The sequence below is a fragment of the Bufo gargarizans genome, chromosome 2, assembly GCF_014858855.1.
Source record: "Bufo gargarizans isolate SCDJY-AF-19 chromosome 2, ASM1485885v1, whole genome shotgun sequence".
In the NCBI taxonomy this organism is placed as follows: domain Eukaryota; kingdom Metazoa; phylum Chordata; class Amphibia; order Anura; family Bufonidae; genus Bufo; species Bufo gargarizans.
The window spans coordinates 677409606-677437519 of NC_058081.1; the positions used below are offsets into that span (position 1 = coordinate 677409606).

The window sequence follows — 27914 nt, forward strand, 5'->3', positions numbered from 1 at the left end:
AATGTGTGTAGTGAACACACACTGTAGAATCCGGACTGAATCCTGAGTCATTCATTTCAATGGGTCTGTGTACATGAGCGTTGTTTTTTATGCATCATCTTTGCGTTCAGGAAAACGCACATAATTTTTGTGCATTTTTCATAGTTTTGACTCCAGAGAAGTGGATGGGGCTTGCATGAAAAACTTAAGGCATATGGATGCAATGCATTTTTCACTGATGGTTGCTAGGAGATGTAGATTTGTATTCTTCAGTTTTTCTTTATGTGCATGAAAAATGCATTCAATCCAGATGGAAAAATCGGAAACACTGTGTTACGGATCAGTGAGTGTGGACCCAATGACTTGGCTTTGGGCTAAACCCTAAGGGGTTTATTTCAGCGCTCCCCTAGTATTCATACTTTACCCCTTGTACAGGAATCTGGACTTCACTGTAGAGGAGCAACCAGAAAGCTACGTCTTGGGATAGTCCCAGTGTAGTTGGCAGCTGACCCACTGAGGTCAAGTACACTGGTGCAAGCACCAGAAGCTCTAGGCACAGAAAATGCACCAAAAATGGAGGTACAGTCTGATCCAAACGGATCCCTGACACAATCTGGCACAATAGAAAACTGATCCGTCTCCTATTGACTTTCAATAGAGTTCATGACGGATCCGTCTTGGCTATGTTACAGATAATACAAACGGATCCGTTCATGACGGATGCATGCAGTTGTATTATTGTACCGGATCCATTTTTGCAGATCCACGACGGATCTGCCCAAAACGCGAGTGTGAAAGTAGCCTTACTTGATTAGTAGTAACTTCCCAACATCTTTTCTGTCCCCTCAGTACTGGCTTGATCTCATTGTGAAGCGGTTCAGACACCTTTCATTCATCTCTACTTCTAAATTTATAAAAAATATATGGCTACTTCTCTCTCTAGAAGAAGGAAATTGTTGTGGCATTAAATACTGTATGTATCTATGAGGCTGTATGCCAGGGACAGTTTTATGTGCACGGGAGGAAAGGGTAGGCGAGAGGAAATTACGATGCATCCTAGAAGATGTAGGTGCTCTATCAGCTACTGCCCACCCACAGGAAGTGAAGAAAGTACTCCAAATATGTAAAAAAAAAAAGAAATGAATTTGTTGGATTACTCCTTTGAGAGAAGAAAGGTAAGTTTACACGTATTCAAGGATATTGGGAGAAATCTATCATGGTGGTTTTTTTTTTAGGTCAATTGTAATTCAGTTTGATTTGATTGTGACAAATTTATCAAATGTCACACAATGTGTCAGGAGCTCTCACTGCCAAATCACCATGCAGGATGGTGCTGAAAGGGTTAGCATGCTGACCTAACTAGTTCCGGCAAGTGTACCTGCCAGTGTGACTGGCAGATGAATCAATCAGGCTACTGATTCTGTGCCCAATTCTAGGCCTAAGTGGGGGAATTAAGACGGCAATTTCTTGGGTAACTTGCCAGTGATTGTGTTTGTATTCAGGGCTCTCACTGTCACTACAGTCTTTTCTGATAATCTAACTTCTGGCCTGTTTTTGAATAATGCCTTTGGATGCTGTTCCTGCTTTTAACTACTGGTAACCGACCTTAGCTTGTCTCTGGATTAGCCTCTTGTGTACTGCATTCATCATGTCTCTCTCCTGGGTTTTGACCCTGCTTACTAACACCTCTTTGTATGGAGTCTCTGTTCATTCTGGAAGGTCTGCTACTAGTTTGCCTTGCAGTGCGCTCTGGTGTATACCGAGGGGTAGCTGTAGTTTCATACTAGTTTTGGAAGGCTGGTAGCAGTTTTTGATTTCACATGTTTTGCACAAGCAGTCTGGGTTTCTTGTTCTTTTTTTTTCTCTCTGTTTTTCTTTATAATTTCCTTCATATATTTAGTTACAACATCAAACAAAAAACTAAGTAACAAAATATCTGTCTGTGAAATGGGAACAAATATTTGATGAGCCTGTACACAACATCAAAATGGGTCGTATATGGAGGAGTTAAATGAGAATGCACTATGGCTAAACAATGGAGCAGAGACATGAAGACGTGAGAGACCTGGCCAGCATCTAGGGACATTGATCACCTGGCAACCCTGTCTCATTACCTAAAGATAATTACAAAACAACTATTGGAAGGAGGGGGAAAGGGTGGAGAGGGGACCCATGAGTCAAGTTTATTTAAACATGTTCTAAATGCCCTGAAATACATTTTCTAGTATTCTGCATTTATGGATTTTACTCCTTTAAAAACAAATAGGCACCTGAAGTCTATCGCGCTTTGTAGTTTGTACACTGGTACATCACAGACATGTCAGAGCTATACTGGTGTACGAATTCCACTGTACTGCTGGCATTGGAAAAATGGATTCAGGGCTTTTAAAAAGTTTTTAAATGGTTAGCGAACCTTTTTAAATGGGTTATCCAATCCTATAAAAAGCCCCCCCCCAATATGCCAGGTCCCCCACACTGAATATACTTACCTGGGTCCCCGCTCCATGCGCCACTCCTGGTCCCTGCATCCCGCTGCTGCTGCTTCTCCCCGTGCGCGGATGAAAACATCCTGTGTCGGGGGGGGGGGGGGGGGGAGCAGCCAATGGCAGGCGGTAACAGGGACGAGCCTCCCTAGCATTGCATATATTCAGTGTGGGGGGCCCGACATATGGGGGGACATTTTATAGGATTGGATAACCCCTTCAAGGTATAGTTTAGATGGGGGTAGGGGGTCACCTTATATCTATTATTATGTAGTGTGGACAGTCAAAATAGTTATATAGCTATACTACACTTAAAAAAACTTCTTAAAGGGGTTATCCAAGATAATTAAAAATCTTGAACAAGTCCCCTAATGATGCTATACAAAAAGATGCTATACTTACCTTTTTCATCAGTGCCATTCTCTGTACCACCTATCCAGTCCTGCCACTGCTCGTTTACAGACTGAATCAGTGATGTGCAGGTATATGGGATGTAACCACTGCAGCAAATCTATATACTCCGTGTTAAGTATAGCATTATTTTTATTTAACAACATTCAGGGTCTTGTTTAAGACTTCTTTTTTATGGTATGTAAAGTTTTCCGAGAAACAATGAAATACAGTAACAAACAAAATGTAACTGAACCCACATTGAACAACCAATAGTTATGGAGATCTAGATCAGGTTGAATCTGGAAAAGAAGCAAAGGCGCCCCAAGTGGAACCCTCCATTACCAAACAACCACACACCAAGTAATGTGAACTCTTATCGGATACTGTTGTGTAAATGCAGGCGCAACTCTGGATTTTGCACAGTTGGTAAGCCCACCACAGGCATAGCAGCTGCAGCTCTCTCCCTCTGTCTAGCAATCCAGTACCATCAATGCCTATATTTTAAAAATATTTTTTGTTTGAAATAAAATGTTTTTTTTAATGGTAGCAGCACTTTGGAGCTCCCTTTAACTCTGTCTGAGTGGTCTCCTGAATCCAGTCTATCTTAAATAGAAATTTGAGTTTTTGTAGACATAGTTCCTTTGGCGGGGACCTGTGGGTCTATCTATGTTTGAAGAATTGTCTTACATGCTGCGAGAGCGATCATGTGGAGTAACTGCCTGGTCCCTGGATTGCAAGGATATTGTTTAGGATCCACCTAGCCAAACAGACCCCAAAGTACGTTGAAGAGTACAGATTTGCTAAAGTGCGTTTTACTAAAGTTGCAGATCCTGGTCCAGAAAGGCTAAATGATCTCACAGAACCAAAGATAATGTTCGATGTCTGCTTGTGGGAATGCACAATGGAGATGTACATTAGAGATGAGTGAATTTCCGCCTATGAAATTCGTTCAAACTTCGTTTGGTGGTAAAAGGTAAATTGCGTTATGGATTCCTTTACCATGGACCACAACGCAATTCTATGACTGAATGCATAACTGAATACCTTTTAGAGGCATTTCGTTATTCATTCCGTCAAAATTGAAGTCTATGGGCTGCAAAACCGATCTCCCTGCATAACGGAAACCGGACGGATCCGTTTTGCAGCCCATAGACTTCTATTTATGACGGAATGAATACCCGAATGCATCTAAAGGCATTCCGTTTTGCATTCCGTCATGTAATTGCATTATGGTCCGTGGTAACGGAATCCATAACGCAATTCACCTTTTACCACCAAACGACGCGTGAACGAATTTCAAAATATGAAATTCGCTCATCTCTAGTGTACATCTTAGAGATATATACAGTATATGGATGATCAAATCAATTAATGAACCGGGTTTGTTACAAAATTCACATAAATTTGTCTGCTGAAAGAATTTAAAGCTTTTTTGCTCACGTCGTACAAATCCAGTAAAAAGGCGCGCAGTGCCATTTTACTGCACATGTTGGCGGGCAAAACCATGAAGGAGTAAGAAGAAGGATGCTCACACGACCCTGGGAGGAAGTAGGGGGGAGTTCTTGTGGCTCATAGGCTGTAGGACAGCCTGGATCAGCCAAAAAGTGGGGCAGCAGGGAGGGAAATGCCTGTGTAGAACGTCATTCTGTGTTGAGCTGTTAATGAGGATGAATGATGTATGACAGAAAACGATGTTAGACAGTATACAGAATCACAAGCAGGCATCTCTTCTAGTGTAACAGGAACAGTTTAGGGAAATAAATAATTGTGTAGAACTTTTATCAGGGAAAGCAGTTTGAGGGAGTGAGGGGCTGCGGCACAGTGCCTAATAATACAGCTGCTGCAAAACTTAAATCTTTTTTTCTCATTTAAACTGAGAGACAGCGTTCCCGCCCCCCAAAACCTTAAGTTTCTATATATCATTATTTCCAGCACAGCACCCTGATAGCATTCTGTTTATCCAGTAATAACATGAGCAGTCTGGAGACCTCTTGCACCACTGTCATGGACCTTTCCACTGAGAATACAACACGTGATGGGAGTAGGTAACTTGTGGATAGCATCCAACTCAGATTGAATTAGTTGTGCAGGACTTGGATTCTGGATGGAGAGGATGTACGAATGTCCCATGCTTACTAGCCAATAACTGGGGTGACAATCCAGTTTGTGGTGAGTTAGGCGTCTTAGCTGCTTTTCCTGTGTTAGCCATATCACATAAGTGATTGAGTAAAAATTTGTGCATTCTAAGAGGGAATAGAGCAAAGGTAGATGGTGCCATTGCAGGTTGAGTCTGCTGGATATGAATGTACCCCAGGGAAATTGAGTCTTGGAGCTACATTATACTGCGTGCCATAGTATGTGGCTCATCATTTTATATGTCATGTGCAACATGCACATGCTGCCAGTAAACATCAAAGACATTTGGCTGCAGCAGGCAGAGAAGCACACTTATTATGACTGGGTTTTCGAAGCCAGTCTTACTAAGACACTGAGCTGGCAGTGATCCGCCGACGTTACATAACTTTGTTGGATCCACCGCCTCTTAAACATCTGTGCCAGCTCCCTTGCTGGCGTAGATTTAGACCATTTTCTACGCATAAAACATGCATAAAAGCCTGCCGTGAGTGGGGAAAAGTCGCAGATTGCGGTGCAAATAATCTTTGCACCGAAATCTGCGCCAGAAATCTGCCTAATATAGATGTATTTCTGGTTAGTAAATGACCCCCTTAGTCTGGTTGTTAGGCTTTATTCACAAGTCAGTGTTTTGGTCAATGATTTCCATCAGTGATTGCAAGCCCAAACCAGGAGTGGAGCCTCCACAGAGATATGGTTTAAGGGAAAGATCTGCACCTGTTCTGTGTTTAGACCTGAACCTGGTTTCCATCAATCAAAGACTGTCAATAAGGCCTTAGGTCAGTGGTGGTAAACCTATGGCACGGGTGCTAGAGGCAGCACTCAGAGTCCTCTCTGTGGGGAACTGTTCCCTGGAAAAAGTCTAAGGTGTAACAATATGCCTTAGACTTTCCCTGCCATTCATCAGCACAGGGAACTCCATGAACAGCACAGGCAGCGCATTGAATGTAGGAAGGATATTATAGCTACATGATAAAGTACATGGAAGATATACTAGATTGGACGGTAGTATTCAGGTTAAATTGCTTTGTTGGCACTTTGTAAAAAATAAGTGGGATTTGGGTTGCAGTTTGGGCACTGCCTATAAATGGTTTGCCATCAATGCCTTAGGTCAATAATGGGACACATTGTTTAAGAATGTTACTGCTAGAAATATCCAGCCTAGCCACTAGTTGGCAGCGCTGCCCAGCAAGTCTCTGACAGAGCAGTTTTGGTATGTGCATGACCAAGTGCAGAAAAGGAAAAGTGAAAAAGGAACCTGTATTCACATCACTGCAACACTTTCCGTGTTTCTGCTCCATTAGAGGAGTAGAACAATGGAAATAACGAAAGAGCCAGATAGGCCACATAACAGACCCACACAGAGCTGAAAAGAAACAATTGACTGTTCAGTTGCCGTTCAGAATCCTGTTTTTGTACCTGACATAAAAGTCCTGCCTGCAAGACTTTTTTATCCGTTCTTCTTAATGGAATCTGCCAGAAGGGCCCTGAACAGAATTTCCAACACAGATGTGAACTCGCCCTTACGTGTATCTGAGAAGCAAGGGTTTTACTTAACTGTGATCACTCCAATCAGAGGACTGTCCAATATACCGCCCAGCATACGGTGCCATGGTCAGCAGTGAACAGTGCAATCTAGAGCCTCTGGGAGAGTTGGCTGCAGCAGCTGTGTCTCACAGAGACCTCCAGATGTTTCTTAGTCAAAGGCACTGAGGATGGTGGATATAATCTGTGGGGCTTGCAGATGAGGACAGCCAGCTCTGGGCACTCTCCCTTTAAGAAACTAGGGCCCATCTGCAACCAGCAGTAGAAGATGGCTGCCAAGGGCATGTCACTCTCACCAGAGCTCTTGATCTGCATTCCCAGGGGTCGAAGGGCTTAGCACAAGAGGTAAGTGCTTTCAGATAATGCAGAGGCTCAGCAGGACCTGGCTGCTGTTCCAATAGTAGGCTGCAATATGGCTGACAGATCCCCTGACAGACAAGTTGTGGAAACTTTGACTCCCAGTGTAGCTCCCATGAGACACAGGCGTAGTAGGATCATGTGCACATGTGACTTTTGTGGGTAAGGAGGCCAGCGGACATAACCGGGCAGAAGCAGGGGCCTCTGTAAAAGGGGGCAATGCATAATGACCCACCCCTGAAGTCCTCTATACACATTTTAAGCACCTATATTCTAAATTTGAGGAGAAAAACTCAAATTAGTATATATATATATATCTTGAGTGCTTTTAACTGTATGATGCAAGGATTGTGTGCGTCGTGTGAGAAAATAACTTTGAAGATATCATGCTGCACAGACCTGGCAGAATTGGTAAACCAGTTGAACAACAACATACACTTGGCATCTCATCTGAGGGCATATAAGGACAAAGTTTTCTTTGGCAAGAAACCTCTACATATTTTCACTGTGCCATCGGCTATAACAGTGCTGCTTGGTGTCTAGTTCTCATGTGCTTCCAGTTAATGCTTGCATATTGAATTGATCCATACAAAACTTAATTTCCTCTTCTGTTCCCATGATTCCATGTTTACAGCAGGACATGCATTACATGTGCATAGTAATCTAATAAGGTTGAGTTGAGTACAGTGTAATTGACATGTCTACTTTTATTTGTAAACTGATTAAATAATTAAAACAAACTCATGCACGGGGCAGAACATTTGTTTAGAGCCTATATAGAGATGTACATTTGTTACATTTTATCAGGTCTGCAAGAGCAGACTACACAGGGGTTCTTTTGTAGTCTATATCCATGGAGACACATATGGTAGGTCTGCATAAGACAAATAGGCACCAACCGGCAGAATGTTTTTAATAAACTTTTTTGCAAAAAAGAGGGAACTATTTAGTCTTTAACCCCTTAAGGACACGGCCATATTTCACCTTAAGGACCAGGCCATTTTTTGCAAATCTTATAAAAAAATACAAAATTTACCAAAAATTTGGAAACATTAGCAAATTTCAATTTCTCTACTTTTATAATAGATAGTAATACCTCAAAAAAATAGTTATTACTTTATATTCCCCATATGTCTACTTCATGTTTGGATCATTTTGGGAATGCCATATTTTTTTTGGGGATGTTACAAGGCTTAGAAGTTTAGAAGCAAATCTTACATAATAGAAACCACCCAAAAATTACCCCATTTTACAAACTACACCCCCCTTAGGTGTTCCACAAAAATTAATGGAAAATAGAGATAACATTTCAAAATGTCACATTTTTGGCAAATTTTTCATTTGCATCCATTTTTTCCAGTTACAAAGCAAGGGTTAACAGCCAAACAAAACTCAATATTTATGGCCCTGATTCTGTAGTTTACAGAAACACCCCATACATGGTCGTAAACTGCTGTACAGTCACACAGCAGGGCGCAGAAGGAAAGGAATGCCATACGGTTTTTGGAAGGCAGTTTTTGCTGGACTGGTTTTTTGACACCATGTCCCATATGAAGCCCCCCTGATGCACCCCTAGAGTAGAAACTCCAAAAAAGTGACCCCATTTTGGAAACAACGGGATAGGGTGGCAGTTTTGTTGGTACTATTTTAGGGTACATATGATTTTTAGTTGCTCTATATTACACTTTTTGTGAGGCAAGGTAACAAGAAATAGCTGTTTTGGCACCGTTTTTTTAGATCATGTGGCATTTTTATAGAGCAGGTTGTCACAGACGCGACAATACCAAATGTGACTACTTTTTTTGGTTATTTGTTTCAGCTTTACATAACAAAGCATTTAAAAAAAATATATATTATTCTTTAGTGTCTCCACATTCTGAAAGCAATGAGATGACGGTTTGATTGGCCCCATTTTGGGGTGGGTATGACTTTTTGATTGCTTGCTATTACACTTTTTGTGATGTAACGTGACAAAAAATTGCTTTTTTTATAGCGTTTTTTATTTTTTTACGGTATTCACCTGAGGGGTTAGGTCATGTAATATTTTTATAGAGCAGGTTATTACAGACGCAGAGATACATAAATAAATAAAAAAAGTATACATATAAGGTATCCCTGCGTCCGTAAGAACCTGCTCTATACAAATATCACATGACCTAACCCCTCAGGTGAAAAAAAAAGTGTAAAAAAAACATTTTTTGTCCTTACATCACAAAAAGTGTAATAGCAAGCAATCAAAAAGTCATACGCACCCCAAAATAGTGTCAATCAAACCATTATCTCATCCCACAAAAATCATACCCTACCCAAGATAATCGCCCAAAAACTGAAAAAAACTATGGCTCTCAGACTATGGAGACACTAAAACATGACTTTTTTTTGTTTTAAAAAATGAAATCATTATGTAAAACTTACATAAATAAAAAAAAAGTAGACATATTAGGTAAGTTTTACACAATGATTTCATTTTTGAAACAAAAAAAATCATGTTTTTGTGTCTCCATAGTTTGAGAGCCATAGTTTTTTTCAGTTTTTGGGCGATTATCTTGGGTAGGGTATGATTTTTGCGGGATGAGATGACGGTTTGATTGACACTATTTTGGGGTGCGTATGACTTTTTGATTGCTTGCTATTACACTTTTTGTGATGTAAGGTGACAAAAAATGATTTTTTTTTACACTTTTTTTTTTTTTTTACAGTGTTCACCTGAGGGGTTAGATCATGTGATATTTTTATAGAGCAGGTTCTTACGAACGCGGCGATACCTTATATGTATACTTTTTTTTTTATTTACTTAAGTTTTACACAATACCAGCATTTTTTAAACAAAAAAAATTATGTTTTAGTGTCTCTATAGCCATATCTTTTTTTTTTGGGCGATTGGCTTAGGTAGGGGCTCATTTTTTGCAGGATGAGGCGACGGTTAGATTGGTACTATTTTGGGGGGCATTTTGATCACTTGGCGTTGCACATTTTGTGATGTAAGGTGACAAAAATTGCTTTTTTTACACCGTTTTTATATAGTTTTTTTATGGTATTTATCGGACAGGGTGGATCATGTGATATATTTATAGAGCCGGTCATTACGGATGTGGCGATACCTAATATGCGTGTTTTTTTCTTTTTCTGTTTTTTTTTTATAAAATAAGGGGAAAGCTGCGTTTTTTTTCTCTCTTTTACTTTATAAATTTTATTTAAACTTTTTTTTTCTTTACTTTATTTCTGATGTTCACCTTTGGGGGTCTGATCCCCTCTGCAATGCATTACAATACATTTGTATTGTAATGCATTGCCTGTTTGTGTACTACAGTGAGTAGTACACAAACAGGTTGCCTGGGAGACCCAGCCTTAGGCTGGATCTCCTCGGCTCCCGTAGAAGGCAGGACCTGATGCCGTGCAAGGCATTGGGCAGCCTCTGCATGGCATCGGGCTGCCTTCTGAGACATCAAGTCCCCGCCACAGCAGCGCGGGGACTCGATGCGCTCCCTCAAACACAAACCCCTTCTATGCACAGTAGCGGCATAGAAGGGGTTAATTCGAAGCGATTGCAGAAACGTGGGGGTCACGAGACCCCCCTCGGCAGTGACTCAAGTTGCCTGCTCAATGATTTGAGCAGGCACCTTGTTCTGATCACGCCCGCCACGCCCTGTGTCCTTAAGAGGTTAAAAGAGAGAATATGGTCAACTTGCAGAAATATATAAATGGTTTATACTAAAATACCATAAACAGCTCTAAAGACAAGAAGATGAACTTCTCTGGCTAGAGGGAAAAAGCGCAATCTCAAGTGTGAAGAAAAGGGCTTCTTTACTGAAAAGCAGCAGTTTGATTATTCAGGATAAGGCCTCATGCACACGACTGTATTTTATTTCCGTGTCCGATCCATTTTTTTGGCGGATAGGATGCGGACCCATTCATTTCAATGGGTCCGCAAAAAACATGGACAGCACACCATGTGCTGTCCGCATCAGTATGTCCGTTCCGTTGCTCCGCAAAAAAAATAGTGCATGTCCTATTTTTTTCTAGTTTGTGGACAAGGATAGGCATTATTACAATGGGTCCGCAAAAAAAAAACGATCCGCAAAAAAAAAACTGATGCTATACGGAACGTCATCTGTTTTTTTTGCGGATCACAAAACACATACGGTCGTGTGCATGTAGCCTAAGAAAGGAATTGTTTGTTGTTTCCCTTTTAAAAAATATTCCAAAGCCTAAGCAGCTCATAACCTAACTTGACCCAGGTAGTAAATCAATTAAAACTTCACTTTTATTTGTGCAATCAAAACGTCTGTGAGCCAACACACAGGTTAAAAACTTTGTTTGCCCCTCCTTTGTGCACATCTCCACCACCTGTTCAGGAGACATCCGTGTACACAATGTCCTCTCACTCCTTAACACCCAGCATTTAATTACCAGCGAGTCCGTTTATATTACTAATCACCGGCTTAGTAATGCCGCAGAAAAAAGGTATGTATTTTGATCTGACACTTTATCAGTAGCTGTCAGACCTGTGATTGAACATCAATTAATTCACTGACATTCACATGCCCTAGATATGCCCGGCTGGGTCTGTGTGCCTTTATTTTAAGAGCTACCTATTGATAGGTTGTAATCAAGTTACTTCACTGATGTACACATCCTCTCACAACGTTGAGAACTTATCTGACGCTGTGTCAGTAGTTGTCAGATACTTAGTTATTTACCTACTGTCACTGACATTTCATTTCATTTTATTTTTTATTGGAATAAGTCTTTTAATTGTATTTGAGGATACAACAGAAGTATTACAAAACATAAGACCCAGAAATTCAGTAAGGCTCATAAACGCCATAAAATACGCATCCTCTAAAAATATTCTACTAGTGTTACTTAGTACAGACGCGGAAAAAGCATTCGATCGAGTCACTGACATTTCTATGCTAAAGGTGCATGGCAGAATAAGTGTGCCCTTATTTTGGGAGCTACCAGTTGTAGGATTTCCAGTTACTTCACTGACCTACAAATGCTCTCACTGCGTTGAGACATTATCTAACACTATGTCAATAGCTGTCAGACACGGATTCATTCACACACCGTCACACCGCACACATACCCTTATAGAGCCACTACCTAAACTGACTGACTGGCAATACTGCATTTGGCTTACTAGCTGGTGTACTGGCTGAAATACATGTTCGCTGGCTAAACTAGCTGACTATTTGACAGTTGGCTCACTGGCTAGTGCAGATTGTGATTACTGATTGCCTAGATGACGTTTTCAGCTTGCTGACTACATTGGAGTGGACAAACACACATTTAAAAGCTGCATCTGCCTCCCGACATGTTTCGCCAGTAACCTGGCTTCATCAGGGGTTGGGCAGAGTTGAGGACGTCAGCCAAATGCAGGGTATAAAACACCAGATTACTTGATTGTCAGATGTCACATCCATTCACATTAGTGGGAGAGAACCAAAGACGCTGGGAAAAGCCAATCAGTTTCCACAAGCACCCTCCCCTCCCAAACCCCTGGACGAATCTCAGCGAGGCAGGGGGAGTGTCCTGATCACGTGATCCAACTTGTAGCTAATGAAAGATATTGACTGGCTATAGCGCATGATCTGCGCAGCCAGCAGTTGCGCACACACTTAGTGCGTGCCTAGTGGGACAGAGGAAAGACCACGTGATCAGTGGCCGGGCTGATGCGCACCTCGAATCAGCGCACCAGCTAGAAAGTATATGTATATTTGTCTGCCCACACATACTGTGCCTGACAGACATACAATGTCCCTTGGCGTGGGGATAGCCATAGCACAAAGGCTGCACATTCTGCTGCCTATACAATTAGCTGTGCATGACATCAAAGCTGCATATCAAAGAAGACCTTTCTCTAGAATAAACAATCTAAACTAAGTATACAGACATGGAGAGCGGCACCCAGGGATCTCCCTGCACTAACTGTCTTACTTGGGCGCAGCTCCGTTCTCCCGGTATAGGCTCTGGTATCTTCATATGTTCGGCTCAACTGGGTGGAGCCTGCTCTAGTTCTCCTGGGTGTCTCCTTCTCCCAGGCTGTAGCGCTGGCCAATCGCAGCGCTCAACTCATAGCCTGAGAGAAACCTCTCAGGCTATGAGCTGAGTGCTGCGATTGGCCAGCACTACAGCCTGGGAGAAGGAGACGCCGTCAGGCTCCACCCAGTTGAGCCGAACATATGAAGATACCGGAGCCTATACCGGGAGAACGGAGCGGCGCCCAGGGAGATCCCTGGGCGCTGCTCTCCATGTCTGTATGCTTAGTTTAGATTTTTTATTCTAGTGAAAGGTCCTCTTTAAGTGGATGCTAACAATTGTAACGTTTTGAAACTACATCTATGTCACCCACTTAGCCAACTGCATTGTTGCTAATATTTTTTATATTATGATATACAACCATGTTTTTGTCAGTGGTGAGGCTGGATGTATGCTTTTTCACCATGCATTCTAAAGCCTATCAGAACCCATAGATACCCTCCCGTCAGTATGAACCGTGAATGGGAATCATCTAAAATATACTCACTACTAGGGATGAGCGAACTCGAACTGTATAGTTCGGGTTCGTACCGAATTTTGGGGTGTCCGTGACACGGACCCGAACCCGGACATTTTCGTAAAAGTCCGGGTTCGGGTTCGGTGTTCGTCGCTTTCTTCGCGCTTTTGTGACGCTTTCTTGGCGCTTTTTGAAAGGCTGCAAAGCAGCCAATCAACAAGCGTCATACTACTTGCCCCAAGAGGCCATCACAGCCATGCCTACTATTGGCATGGCTGTGATTGGCCAGAGCACCATGTGACCCAGCCTCTATTTAAGCTGGAGTCACATAGCGCCGCCCGTCACTCTGCTCTGATTAGCGTAGGGAGAGGTTGCGGCTGCGACAGTAGGGCGAGATTAGGCAGATTAACTCCTCCAAAGGACTTGATTAACTGATCGATCTGCAGCTGTGGATCATTGAGCTGCTGATCCTCAATTGCTCACTGTTTTTAGGCTGCACAGACCGTTTGTCAGTCACATTTTTCTGGGGTGATCGGCGGCCATTTTGTGTCTTGTGGTGCGCCAGCACAAGCTGCGACCAAGTGCATTTAACCCTCAATGGTGTGGTTGTTTTTTGGCTAAAGCCTACATCAGGGTGAAGCTGTCACACCAAGTGCATTTAACCAGCAATAGTCTGTTCATTTTTTGGCCATATACAAAATCAGGGGCAAGCTGCGCCTGTCACCAAGTGCATTTAACCCTCAATGGTGTGGTTGTTTTTTGGCTAAAGCCTACATCAGGGTGAAGCTGTCACACCAAGTGCATTTAACCAGCAATAGTCTGTTCATTTTTTGGCCATATACTAAATCAGGGGCAAGCTGCGCCTGTCACCAAGTGCATTTAACCCTCAATGGTGTGGTTGTTTTTTGGCTAAAGCCTACATCAGGGTGAAGCTGTCACACCAAGTGCATTTAACCAGCAATAGTCTGTTCATTTTTTGGCCATATACTAAATCAGGGGCAAGCTGCGCCTGTCACCAAGTGCATTTAACCCTCAATGGTGTGGTTGTTTTTTGGCTAAAGCCTACATCAGGGTGAAGCTGTCACACCAAGTGCATTTAACCAGCAATAGTCTGTTCATTTTTTGGCCATATACTAAATCAGGGGCAAGCTGCGCCTGTCACCAAGTGCATTTAACCCTCAATGGTGTGGTTGTTTTTTGGCTAAAGCCTACATCAGGGTGAAGCTGTCACACCAAGTGCATTTAACCAGCAATAGTCTGTTTATTTTTTGGCCATATCCCAGTCTAATTCTGTCACTAAATCCATACCGGTCACCCAGCGCCTAAATACTAGGCCTCAAATTTATATCCAGCTAAATCTGTCCCTAGTGCTGTAGCTGGGCGAGTTATTTAGTGTCCGTTCAAGCACATTTCTTGTTCTGGGTTGAAATACAATTCCCAATTTAGCAATTTCATAATTTAGTGGTTTCTGCTATATCAGAGCTATTTGAAATCTATCCCTAAAAGGGTATATAATATTCAAGGTGCACATTGGGTCATTCAGAATAACTTCACACACACCCGCTACTGTGTATTTCCAAGTCTAATTCTGTCACTAAACCCATACCTGTCACGCAGCGCCTAAATACTAGGCCTCAAATTTATATCCAGCTAAATCTGTCCCTAGTGCTGTAGCTGGGCGAGTTATTTAGTGTCCGTTCAAGCACATTTCTTGTTCTGGGTTGAAATACAATTCCCAATTTAGCAATTTCATAATTTAGTGGTTTCTGCTATATCAGAGCTATTTGAAATCTATCCCTAAAAGGGTATATAATATTCAAGGTGCACATTGGGTCATTCAGAATAACTTCACACACACCCGCTACTGTGTATTTCCAAGTCTAATTCTGGCACTAAACCCATACCTGTCACCCAGCGCCTAAATACTAGGCCTCAAATTTATATCCCGCTAAATCTGTCCTTAGTGCTGTAGCTGGGCGAGTTATTTAGTGTCCGTTCAAGCACATTTCTTGTTCTGGGTTGAAATACAATTCCCAATTTAGCAATTTCATAATTTAGTGGTTTCTGCTATATCAGAGCTATTTGAAATCTATCCCTAAAAGGGTATATAATATTCAAGGTGCACATAGGGTCATTCAGAATAACTTCACACACACGCTTCTGTGCATTTCCAAGTCTAATTCTGTCACTAAATCCATACCGGTCACCAAGCGCCTAAATACTAGGCCTCAAATTTATATCCCGCTAAATCTCTCGTTACCGCTGTCCTGTTGTAGCTGGGAAAGTTATTTAGTGTCCGTCAAAGCACATTTTTTGTTCTGGGTTGAAGTACAATTCCCAATTTAGCAATTTCATAATTTAGTGGTTTCTGCTATATCAGAGCTATTTGAAATCTATCCCTAAAAGGGTATATAATATTCAAGGTGCACATTGGGTCATTCAGAATAACTTCACACACACCCGCTACTGTGTATTTCCAAGTCTAATTCTGTCACTAAACCCATACCTGTCACCCAGCGCCTAAATACTAGGCCTCAAATTTATATCCCGCTAAATCTCTCGTTACCGCTGTACTGTTGTTGCTGGGCAAGATATTTAGTGTCCGTCAAAGCACATTTTTTGTTCTGGGTTGAAATACAATTCCCAATTTAGCAATTTCATAATTTAGTGGTTTCTGCTATATCAGAGCTATTTGAAATCTATCCCTAAAAGGGTATATAATATTCAAGGTGCACATAGGGTCATTCAGAATAACTTCACACACACGCTTCTGTGCATTTCCAAGTCTAATTCTGTCACTAAATCCATACCGGTCACCCAGCGCCTAAATACTAGGCCTCAAATTTATATCCCGCTGAATTTGAATACAATACATTGGGCCAAATAATATATTTGTTGTTGTGGTGAACCATAACAATGAGAAAAACATCTAGTAAGGGACGCGGACGTGGACATGGTCGTGGTGGTGTTAGTGGACCCTCTGGTGCTGGGAGAGGACGTGGCCGTTCTGCCACATCCACACGTCCTAGTGTACCAACTACCTCAGGTCCCAGTAGCCGCCAGAATTTACAGCGATATATGGTGGGGCCCAATGCCGTTCTAAGGATGGTAAGGCCTGAGCAGGTACAGGCATTAGTCAATTGGGTGGCCGACAGTGGATCCAGCACGTTCACATTATCTCCCACCCAGTCTTCTGCAGAAAGCGCACAGATGGCGCCTAAAAACCAACCCCATCAGTCTGTCACATCACCCCCATGCATACCAGGGAAACTGTCTCAGCCTCAAGTTATGCAGCAGTCTCTTATGCTGTTTGAAGACTCCGCTGGCAGGGTTTCCCAAGGGCATCCACCTAGCCCTTCCCCAGCGGTGAAAGACATAGAATGCACTGACGCACAACCACTTATGTTTCCTGATGATGAGGACATGGGAATACCACCTCAGCATGTCTCTGATGATGACGAAACACAGGTGCCAACTGCTGCGTCTTTCTGCAGTGTGCAGACTGAACAGGAGGTCAGGGATCAAGACTGGGTGGAAGACGATGCAGGGGACGATGAGGTCCTAGACCCCACATGGAATGAAGGTCGTGCCACTGACTTTCACAGTTCGGAGGAAGAGGCAGTGGTGAGACCGAGCCAACAGCGTAGCAAAAGAGGGAGCAGTGGGCAAAAGCAGAACACCCGCCGCCAAGAGACTCCGCCTGCTACTGACCGCCGCCATCTGGGACCGAGCACCCCAAAGGCAGCTTCAAGGAGTTCCCTGGCATGGCACTTCTTCAAACAATGTGCTGACGACAAGACCCGAGTGGTTTGCACGCTGTGCCATCAGAGCCTGAAGCGAGGCATTAACGTTCTGAACCTGAGCACAACCTGCATGACCAGGCACCTGCATGCAAAGCATGAACTGCAGTGGAGTAAACACCTTAAAACCAAGGAAGTCACTCAGGCTCCCCCTGCTACCTCTTCTGCTGCTGCCGCCTCGGCCTATTCTGCTGCTGCCGCCTCAGCCTCTTCCTCCGCCTCTGGAGGAACGTTGGCACCTGCCGCCCAGCAAACAGGGGATGTACCACCAACACCACCACCACCACCTCCGTCACCAAGCGTCTCAACCATGTCACACGCCAGCGTTCAGCTCTCCATCTCACAAACATTTGATAGAAAGCGTAAATTCCCACCTAGCCACCCTCGATCCCTGGCCCTGAATGCCAGCATTTCTAAACTACTGGCCTATGAAATGCTGTCATTTAGGCTGGTGGACACAGACAGCTTCAAACAGCTCATGTCGCTTGCTGTCCCACAGTATGTTGTTCCCAGCCGGCACTACTTCTCCAAGAGAGCCGTGCCTTCCCTGCACAACCAAGTATCCGATAAAATCAAGTGTGCACTGCGCAACGCCATCTGTAGCAAGGTCCACCTAACCACAGATACGTGGACCAGTAAGCACGGCCAGGGACGCTATATCTCCCTAACTGCACACTGGGTAAATGTAGTGGCAGCTGGGCCCCAGGCGGAGAGCTGTTTGGCGCACGTCCTTCCGCCGCCAAGGATCGCAGGGCAACATTCTTTGCCTCCTGTTGCCACCTCCTCCTTCTCGGCTTCCTCCTCCTCTTCTTCCACCTGCTCATCCAGTCAGCCACACACCTTCACCACCAACTTCAGCACAGCCCGGGGTAAACGTCAGCAGGCCATTCTGAAACTCATATGTTTGGGGGACAGGCCCCACACCGCACAGGAGTTGTGGCGGGGTATAGAACAACAGACCGACGAGTGGTTGCTGCCGGTGAGCCTCAAGCCCGGCCTGGTGGTGTGTGATAATGGGCGAAATCTCGTTGCAGCTCTGGGACTAGCCAATTTGACGCACATCCCTTGCTTGGCGCATGTGCTGAATTTGGTGGTGCAGAAGTTCATTCACAACTACCCCGACATGTCAGAGCTGCTGCATAAAGTGCGGGCCGTCTGTTCGCGCTTCCGGCGTTCACATCCTGCTGCTGCTCGCCTGTCTGCGCTACAGCGTAACTTCGGCCTTCCCGCTCACCGCCTCATATGCGACGTGCCCACCAGGTGGAACTCCACCTTGCACATGCTGGACAGACTGTGCGAGCAGCAGCAGGCCATAGTGGAGTTTCAGCTGCAGCACGCACGGGTCAGTCGCACTACAGAACAGCACCACTTCACCACCAATGACTGGGCCTCCATGCGAGACCTGTGTGCCCTGTTGCGCTGTTTCGAGTACTCCACCAACATGGCCAGTGGCGATGACACCGTTATCAGCGTTACAATACCACTTCTATGTCTCCTTGAGAAAACACTTAGGGCGATGATGGAAGAGGAGGTGGCCCAGGAGGAGGAGGAGGAGGAGGAGGAAGAGGGGTCATTTTTAGCACTTTCAGGCCAGTCTCTTCGAAGTGACTCAGAGGGAGGTTTTTGGCAACAGCAGAGGCCAGGTACAAATGTGGCCAGCCAGGGCCCACTACTGGAGGACGAGGAGGACGAGGATGAGGAGGAGGTGGAGGAGGATGAGGATGAAGCATGGTCACAGCGGGGTGGCACCCAACGCAGCTCGGGTCCATCACTGGTGCGTGGCTGGGGGGAAAGGCAGGACGATGACGATACGCCTCCCACAGAGGACAGCTTGTCCTTACCCCTGGGCAGCCTGGCACACATGAGCGACTACATGCTGCAGTGCCTGCGCAACGACAGCAGAGTTGCCCACATTTTAACCTGTGCGGACTACTGGGTTGCCACCCTGCTGGATCCACGCTACAAAGACAATGTGCCCACCTTACTTCCTGCACTGGAGCGTGATAGGAAGATGCGCGAGTACAAGCGCACGTTGGTAGACGCGCTACTGAGAGCATTCCCAAATGTCACAGGGGAACAAGTGGAAGCCCAAGGCCAAGGCAGAGGAGGAGCAAGAGGTCGCCAAGGCAGCTGTGTCACGGCCAGCTCCTCTGAGGGCAGGGTTAGCATGGCAGAGATGTGGAAAACTTTTGTCAACACGCCACAGCTAACTGCACCACCACCTGATACGCAACGTGTTAGCAGGAGGCAACATTTCACTAACATGGTGGAACAGTACGTGTGCACACCCCTCCACGTACTGACTGATGGTTCGGCCCCATTCAACTTCTGGGTCTCTAAATTGTCCACGTGGCCAGAGCTAGCCTTTTATGCCTTGGAGGTGCTGGCCTGCCCGGCAGCCAGCGTTTTGTCTGAACGTGTATTCAGCACGGCAGGGGGCGTCATTACAGACAAACGCAGCCGCCTGTCTACAGCCAATGTGGACAAGCTGACGTTCATAAAAATGAACCAGGCATGGATCCCACAGGACCTGTCCGTCCCTTGTCCAGATTAGACATTAACTACCTCCCCATAACCATATATTATTGGACTCCAGGGCACTTCCTCATTCAATCCTATTTTTATTTTCATTTTACCATTATATTGCGATGCTACCCAAAGTCGAATGAACCTCTCCTCTGCCTGTGTGCTAGGCCTAAATATATGCCAATGGACTGTTGCAGTGGTGGCTGACATGAAGCCTGATTCTCTGCTATGACATGCAGACTAATTCTCTGCTGACATGAAGCCAGATTGTCTGTTACGGGACCTCTCTCCTCTGCCTGGGTGCTGGGCCTAAATTTATGCCAATGGACTGTTGCAGTGGTGGCTGACGTGAAGCCTGATTCTCTGCTATGACATGCAGACTGATTCTCTGCTGTCATGAAGCCAGATTGTCTGTTACGGGACCTCTCTGCTCTGCCTGTGTGCTAGGCCTAAATATATGCCAATGGACTGTTGCAGTGGTGGGTGACGTGAAGCCTGATTCTCTGCTATGATATGAAGACTGATTCTCTGCTGACATGAAGCCAGATTGTCTGTTACGGGACCTTTCTCCTCTGCCTGGGTTCTGGGCCTAAATTTATGAAAATTGACTCTTACAGTGGTGGGTGACGTGAAGCCTGATTCTCTGCTATGATATGAAGACTGATTCTCTGCTGACATGAAGCCAGATTCTCTGTTACGGGACCTCTCTCCTCTGCCTGGGTGCTGGGCCTAAATTTATGACAATGGACTGTTGCAGTGGTGGCTGACGTGAAGCCTGATTCTCTGCTATGACATGCAGACTGATTCTCTGCTGACATGAAGCCAGATTCTCTGTTACGGGACCTCTCTCCTCTGCCTGTGTGTGTGCTGGGCCTAAATATATGCCAATGGACTGTTGCAGTGGTGGCTGACGTGAAGCCTCATTCTCTGCTATGACATGCAGACTAATTCTCTGCTGACATGAAGACAGATTCTCTGTTACGGGACCTCCCTCCTCTGCCTGGGTGCTGGGCCTAAATATATGCCAATGGACTGTTGCAGTGGTGGGTGACGTGAAGCCTGATTCTCTGCTATGACATGCAGACTAATTCTCTGCTGACATGAAGACAGATTCTCTGTTACGGGACCTCTCTCCTCTGCCTGTGTGTGTGCTGGGCCTAAATATATGCCAATGGACTGTTGCAGTGGTGGCTGACGTGAAGCCTCATTCTCTGCTATGACATGCAGACTAATTCTCTGCTGACATGAAGACAGATTCTCTGTTACGGGACCTCCCTCCTCTGCCTGGGTGCTGGGCCTGAATATATGCCAATGGACTGTTGCAGTGGTGGGTGACGTGAAGCCTGATTCTCTGCTATGACATGCAGACTAATTCTCTGCTGACATGAAGACAGATTCTCTGTTACGGGACCTCTCTCCTCTGCCTGTGTGTGTGCTGGGCCTAAATATATGCCAATGGACTGTTGCAGTGGTGGCTGACGTGAAGCCTCATTCTCTGCTATGACATGCAGACTAATTCTCTGCTGACATGAAGACTGATTCTCTGTTACGGGACCTCTCTCCTCTGCCTGTGTGTGTGCTGGGCCTAAATATATGCCAATGGACTGTTGCAGTGGTGGCTGACGTGAAGCCTCATTCTCTGCTATGACATGCAGACTAATTCTCTGCTGACATGAAGACAGATTCTCTGTTACGGGACCTCCCTCCTCTGCCTGGGTGCTGGGCCTGAATATATGCCAATGGACTGTTGCAGTGGTGGGTGACGTGAAGCCTGATTCTCTGCTATGACATGCAGACTAATTCTCTGCTGACATGAAGACAGATTCTCTGTTACGGGACCTCCCTCCTCTGCCTGGGTGCTGGGCCTAAATATATGCCAATGGACTGTTGCAGTGGTGGCTGACGTGAAGCCTCATTCTCTGCTATGACATGCAGACTGATTCTCTGCTGACATGAAGCCAGATCGTCTGTTACGGGACCTCTCTGCTCTGCCTGTGTGCTAGGCCTAAATATATGCCAATGGACTGTTGCAGTGGTGGGTGACGTGAAGCCTGATTCTCTGCTATGACATGCAGACTGATTCTCTGCTGACATGAAGACAGATTCTCTGTTACGGGACCTCTCTCCTCTGCCTGTGTGTGTGCTGGGCCTAAATATATGCCAATGGACTGTTGCAGTGGTGGCTGACGTGAAGCCTCATTCTCTGCTATGACATGCAGACTAATTCTCTGCTGACATGAAGACAGATTCTCTGTTACGGGACCTCCCTCCTCTGCCTGGGTGCTGGGCCTAAATATATGCCAATGGACTGTTGCAGTGGTGGCTGACGTGAAGCCTCATTCTCTGCTATGACATGCAGACTGATTCTCTGCTGACATGAAGCCAGATCGTCTGTTACGGGACCTCTCTGCTCTGCCTGTGTGCTAGGCCTAAATATATGCCAATGGACTGTTGCAGTGGTGGGTGACGTGAAGCCTCATTCTCTGCTATGACATGCAGACTGATTCTCTGCTGTCATGAAGACAGATTCTCTGTTACGGGACCTCCCTCCTCTGCCTGGGTGCTGGGCCTAAATATATGCCAATGGACTGTTGCAGTGGTGGCTGACGTGAAGCCTCATTCTCTGCTATGACATGCAGACTAATTCTCTGCTGACATGAAGACAGATTCTCTGTTACGGGACCTCTCTCCTCTGCCTGGGTGCCGGGGCCTAAATATCTGAGAATGGACTGTTCCAGTGGTGGGTGACGGGAAGCCAGATTCTCTGCTATGGAACCTCTCTCCAATTGATTTTGGTTAATTTTTATTTATTTAATTTTTATTTTAATTCATTTCCCTATCCACATTTGTTTGCAGGGGATTTACCTACATGTTGCTGCCTTTTGCAGCCCTCTAGCTCTTTCCTGGGCTGTTTTACAGCCTTTTTAGTGCCGAAAAGTTCGGGTCCCCATTGACTTCAATGGGGTTCGGGTTCGGGACGAAGTTCGGATCGGGTTCGGATCCCGAACCCGAACATTTCCGGGATGTTCGGCCGAACTTCTCGAACCCGAACATCCAGGTGTTCGCTCAACTCTACTCACTACATATGGCTCACTTTATTATTGTACTTGAACCTAACTGAATACATATCTGATTACATAATTCTAAACTGTCTCCTCACTGGCCTATAAGAAAGATGAAAATGTGAACCCTTCATTCAGCCCCTTAAGGCTAAGACTATCAAGGCGATAAATCCATTTAGTCTCTTCCTGCAACAGGAGGACATCCAGATCGCCCCTCCTGACACCAAGTGTCTTCTTGCAGACACCCCAAAAGGACAAACATTTGGGATCTCCACCATGGAATTGTCTGATATGTCTAGATATTGTTGCGTCGACTTTGGTATTAATGCTACTTAAATGCTGGTATAGCTGACGTCTAAACTCTTGTCTTGTCTTTCCTACATAGATCTTATTACAGGGACATTGTGCTATATACACAATGCCTTTTGTTTGACAGTTAATAAATTGTCGTATCTGATATTCTTTGTTATCAACAGGATTCATTCGTTTTTTTGACATATGGGCAAAAGGTTTCCCTTTTAGGACACATTTGCCCATGATGACCGGGGAATATTTTACCGCTCTCTTGATCACCCTATCTGATGAGGATGAACACAATTAATTAGTTATTTATTTTACTTGCTTATACAGCACCATCTTTTCAGCAGCCCTATGAAAGTGTAAAGAGACATGTTTGTCATTGTATTGAATGGTCAACCATGTAAAACTTGGGAAAAGTGAGCCACTCTTACAGACAAGCTCTGTTTAGGCTTATAAATCAGGCTCTGTTTGGGGGGTCCATGTCTATGACATAAATATTCCCTAATATTATGTGGACAAGGGTTGTACTCACAACAAATCCTCTTTATCGAAGTCTGCTGACTTAAAGGGGGTTTCCGAGATTTTAATACTGATGACCAATCCTCAGTAGGGGCCTGATGTATGGAACCGCTGTTGATCAGTTGTTTGAGAAGGCAGCGGCGCTCCTGTTAATGTTGCGGCCTTCTCGCACATTTAACTAGGCCAGGGATGACACGTTCATCGGTCACATGGCCTAGACGCAGCTTAGCCCCATAGAAGTGAATGGGGCTGAGCGCGATACCAAGCACAGTCGCTATAAAATGTGTGGAGCTATGCGTGGTAGGCACATGGCGCTTACAGAAGAGCCAATGCCTTCTCAAACAGCAAATCGGCAGGGGTCCCGGGTGTTGGACCCCCTACGATTAGGCACAGATCTGTTTAAAGATCATGGAAAACCCTTTTAGCACAAAACTACATAGTCCTAAACTGTAATAACACTGTCTTATATAAAATTGTCTCTGGCAGCTCAATATTATGTCAGGTAGGTGTCTATTTAAGTTACTTACTTGGTAGTTCAAACATTGAGACAAAGCGCTGAAACAAGCTCTTACAGGGATCAGGCATGGCCACCGTACCAAATTCAGAGATCACAATCCTGTTTTCAAGTTCATTTGACTTGTAGGAATCACTTTGAAGAAACTTGCTCATGTAAGTTACATTTCCATTCTCAATTGTGAATTTGTGCATAAGGGCCATCCCATCGAACCAATGGTTAAATCTGCCAAAAAATATGTGAACTCAAATCAGCAACAAATCAGCTACTGCTCTTCTCTCACTCCACGTACATTGTCACTCAGAAGTAAAGAATTAATGCAGATTTGACCACACTGTTGTGAGCCACACCATATACCTCCCTCATGCCTACTTTTAAACCAAATCCAACTGTGTGGTTCCTAAGTAGCGAATTTCAAAAACTTGAGCGGAGTTCATGAAAGGTTGTGGGGCTTTCAAGGGTTTATCATTATTTGCTTCAGGAATTTACATAAATTAGCCATCCAGTCCATAGCTAGAATAGATTTCAATTTTGGGTTGCATGGACAGGACAAAAAAGTGCAATATTTATTAAGAGGCATCCAGCAGAATTTTGACTAAGGGTACTTTCACACTAGCCTTGTGAGGATCCGGCAGGCAGTTTCGTCAACGGAACAGCCTGCCGGATCTGGCAAACCATATGTAAACGGATGTAATTTTTTTCCTGGTCTGTCAAAGGCGAAACTAGCACCTCCTTTGTCCCGGCGCATGCACAGACCGGAAAACCGGATCTGGCAATGCGGAAATTTCAAGAACACTTGGTACCGGATCCGTCAATAATACATCTCTATGGAAATTTATGCCAGATCCGGCAAGTGTGGTAGTGTTCCGAGACTTTGGCCGGAAAATATACCGCAGCAAGCTACAGTATTTTGTCCGGTCAAATACCTACAAGAGACGGAACGGAAGACACCCTGATGCATACTGAACTGATTGCTTTCCATTCAGAATGCATTAGGACAAAACTGATGAGTTTTTTTTTCCAGTATTGAGACCGTTTACCGGATTTCAATACAGCAAAACAATAATTTTGGGTGCTCTGCATCTAACACACGTTCATAATTTCCTAATTAATGATTCTAGATAGATAGACAGACATTAGCTTATATCATTACAAAGTATATAAACTATTAACTCTCACTTGTTGTTTCCGAAATCAAATCTGCCAGGTCCATTGCGGTATAGACTGCCTGTGATCCATCCGGGGACTCTCCCAGTAATCCTAGTGGAGATGGGCTGCGGAGTCTCTTCTACTGTCTGAAACAGTGGTCCTATGTATTCCTTCTCTTCTTCAGGGCACATGCACAACTGATTTTTCTCTTGATTAAAAAAATTCTTTAGAACTGAAGACAAGAAATGAAACATGAATTAGGTTTCTCCCAATGGCTGCTCTTAGATTATGTGAATGAACCTCAGCCCAAATATTTTCAAAATGTTATCAAAAATATATCCATCTAATATCTAGATGTTCCTCACTGCAACTGGCTTCTCGATAGGAGCTATTCTTCATGATATTAGGAAAATGCTATTTATGCAGTAACAAAGTATTTTATTGTAAGCACCTCAAAACCGGAGATCCATTTTAACTTCATCAGGTCATTGGGTTTCTGCATCAACTTGTACACAGTGCAAACACGATATATCTGAACCAGTTCAATCTTTCTATCCTGTTGCATGAACTTTTTATTGGCTTCACTGATGTATCCCTAGTAATATTAGAGCAGAGTACGACCAGACAAAATAGTCATGGCAAATTGAACAAGCCTCGCATCTTTCATGCAATCACCTAAATTACAGTTTGACGGCACCAGATCATGCCATCCAAACAGCACTCCGCTGCCGGCAAACAATGATTATGTATGGGGATGAGGAATGGCATTAGTGATCACTCCTTCCCATACTGGGGAGATCACTGCATGTAAATGCAGTCTCCTTCACTGACAAGCAAGCGCTTGCCGGGAAGGCAGAGAATCGTCCGCTAAATTGTCCCGTGTAAAGGAACCTTAACAGTTTCTTTATACCCCATATTCAAATGAACCAGTAAGGCCTCATGCACTCGGCCGTGCCACTGAAGGACATGTTCTTTTTGTTTTGTGGTGCGGACGGATCACAGACCCATTCAAGTTGAATGGGTCTGGATCTGCCACGGCAGCCATTACGGATAGTCCCCATGCATTGGGATACCCAATGTACTGAACGGGCAAACAACGGCCGCGTGCAAGAAGCCGAAGGCAAAGGGTAATAACCTAGTCCCAATTCTCTAAACTCCAGCGGCCACTGGAGCAGAAATTCAGTATAACATGGTAGCCAGCCATGTAATGTATGGATAGGCCCGATCAAACAAAGTGGGAGCCACTCAATAACATGATCTGGAACAGGAATCCTTCCTCTACAAATCCTTGAGAAAACCCTTTTTGGTGTGGCCTAATGATTTGTACCTATAGGTTAATCAGACACTGCCCACTGTACTATCTGTACATATATTTGTTGCCGCTTAGATGAAAATGCAGATCTTACAGGTTAATTGGTACCAAAGGTTGTTCCACAAACCTTCTGACACATCAAGGAGACATGTGAGGAGGTAGCATTGGTATGATACCAGGACAACCAATTATGCCCATTGTGAGGCAATTCCAAGTTACATAAGCAAGTGCAAAATGAGTCTGGTCATTAACCAAGCATCTTGAGACACATTACAGATCTGGTTATACTGTAGATGTCAGCACACTGACTCCAGTTATTGTCTGAGACACAAATCGGAAGGTTATAATTAGGGATGAGCAAAATTCATATTTTGAAATTAATTTTCGGTTCGTGTTCTGGTATTTACTAAATTGCGTTATGGATTCCGTCACCACGGACCATAACGCAATTCTATGACGGAATGCCTTTAGAGGCATTCCGTTACTTATTCCATCATAATAGAAGTCTATGACCTGCATAATGGATCCTTCCGGTTTACGTTATGCAGGACAGGACGGATCCGTTATGCTGGCCATAGACTTCTATTATAACGGAATGCCTCTAAAGGCATTTCATCATGGAATTGCATTATGGTCCGTGGTAACGGAATCCATAACTCAATTCAGTAAATACCACAACACGGACCGAAAACGAATTTCAAAATATGACATTCGCTCATCCCTAGTTATAATTTGTCTATGAGGGCATTATTGATTTACAGTATTTGCACTGTATCACTATTATCACAAGTAGGTGTACTGTGGATGGCAATGGGGATGTGATAGAATGCATTATAATAATCCACTTATCCTGAACCTCTTTCTCGCTGCACTCCCCTATTCTACTGCCTATACATGGTATCACATAGGTAGTAGTAAAACACAAGACCGCCAGCCCAGCTCATTATTTGACAGGTGTGCAATATCTACACATTACCTTGTCCAGATCAACCCTGGCAGTTATTCAGATTTTTCATTAGGTTTTATTCACTTGTGATATTGTGCAATGTGTTGGCTGTGTAATCCTTCTCATTGTTGGATATTAAATATCAAGACAAATTAATTCACACACAAAAGAATCAGCCAGCTATTAACCCTTTCAGGACCAAGCCATGGTAATAACTTTAAAACGCTTTTACTTATCCAAGCAATTCTGAGATTGTTTTCTCGTCACTAACATGTTGTACTTCATGATTGTGGGTAAATTGAGTCCAAAAAATGTATTTTTATTTATAAAAAAAAAACTAATTTACCCCAAAATTTGAAAATTTAGCAAATTGAAATTTCTCTACTTTTATAATAGA

The 27914-nt window shown here is 44.1% G+C and overlaps 1 protein-coding gene across 1 annotated transcript in view; it reads right to left on the minus strand.

The window, feature by feature from the left end:
• Positions 1 to 27914, minus strand: part of LOC122926287 (beta,beta-carotene 9',10'-oxygenase-like) — a 135519-nt gene that overhangs the window by 96892 nt on the left and 10713 nt on the right. Inside the window, exons 2-3 of the mRNA XM_044277660.1 lie at positions 25290 to 25491; positions 24124 to 24335 (exon numbers count right to left, since the gene is read on the minus strand). Of these exons, the coding sequence (XP_044133595.1) occupies positions 24124 to 24335; positions 25290 to 25491 (414 nt within the window). The remainder of the gene's footprint in view (positions 1 to 24123; positions 24336 to 25289; positions 25492 to 27914) is intronic.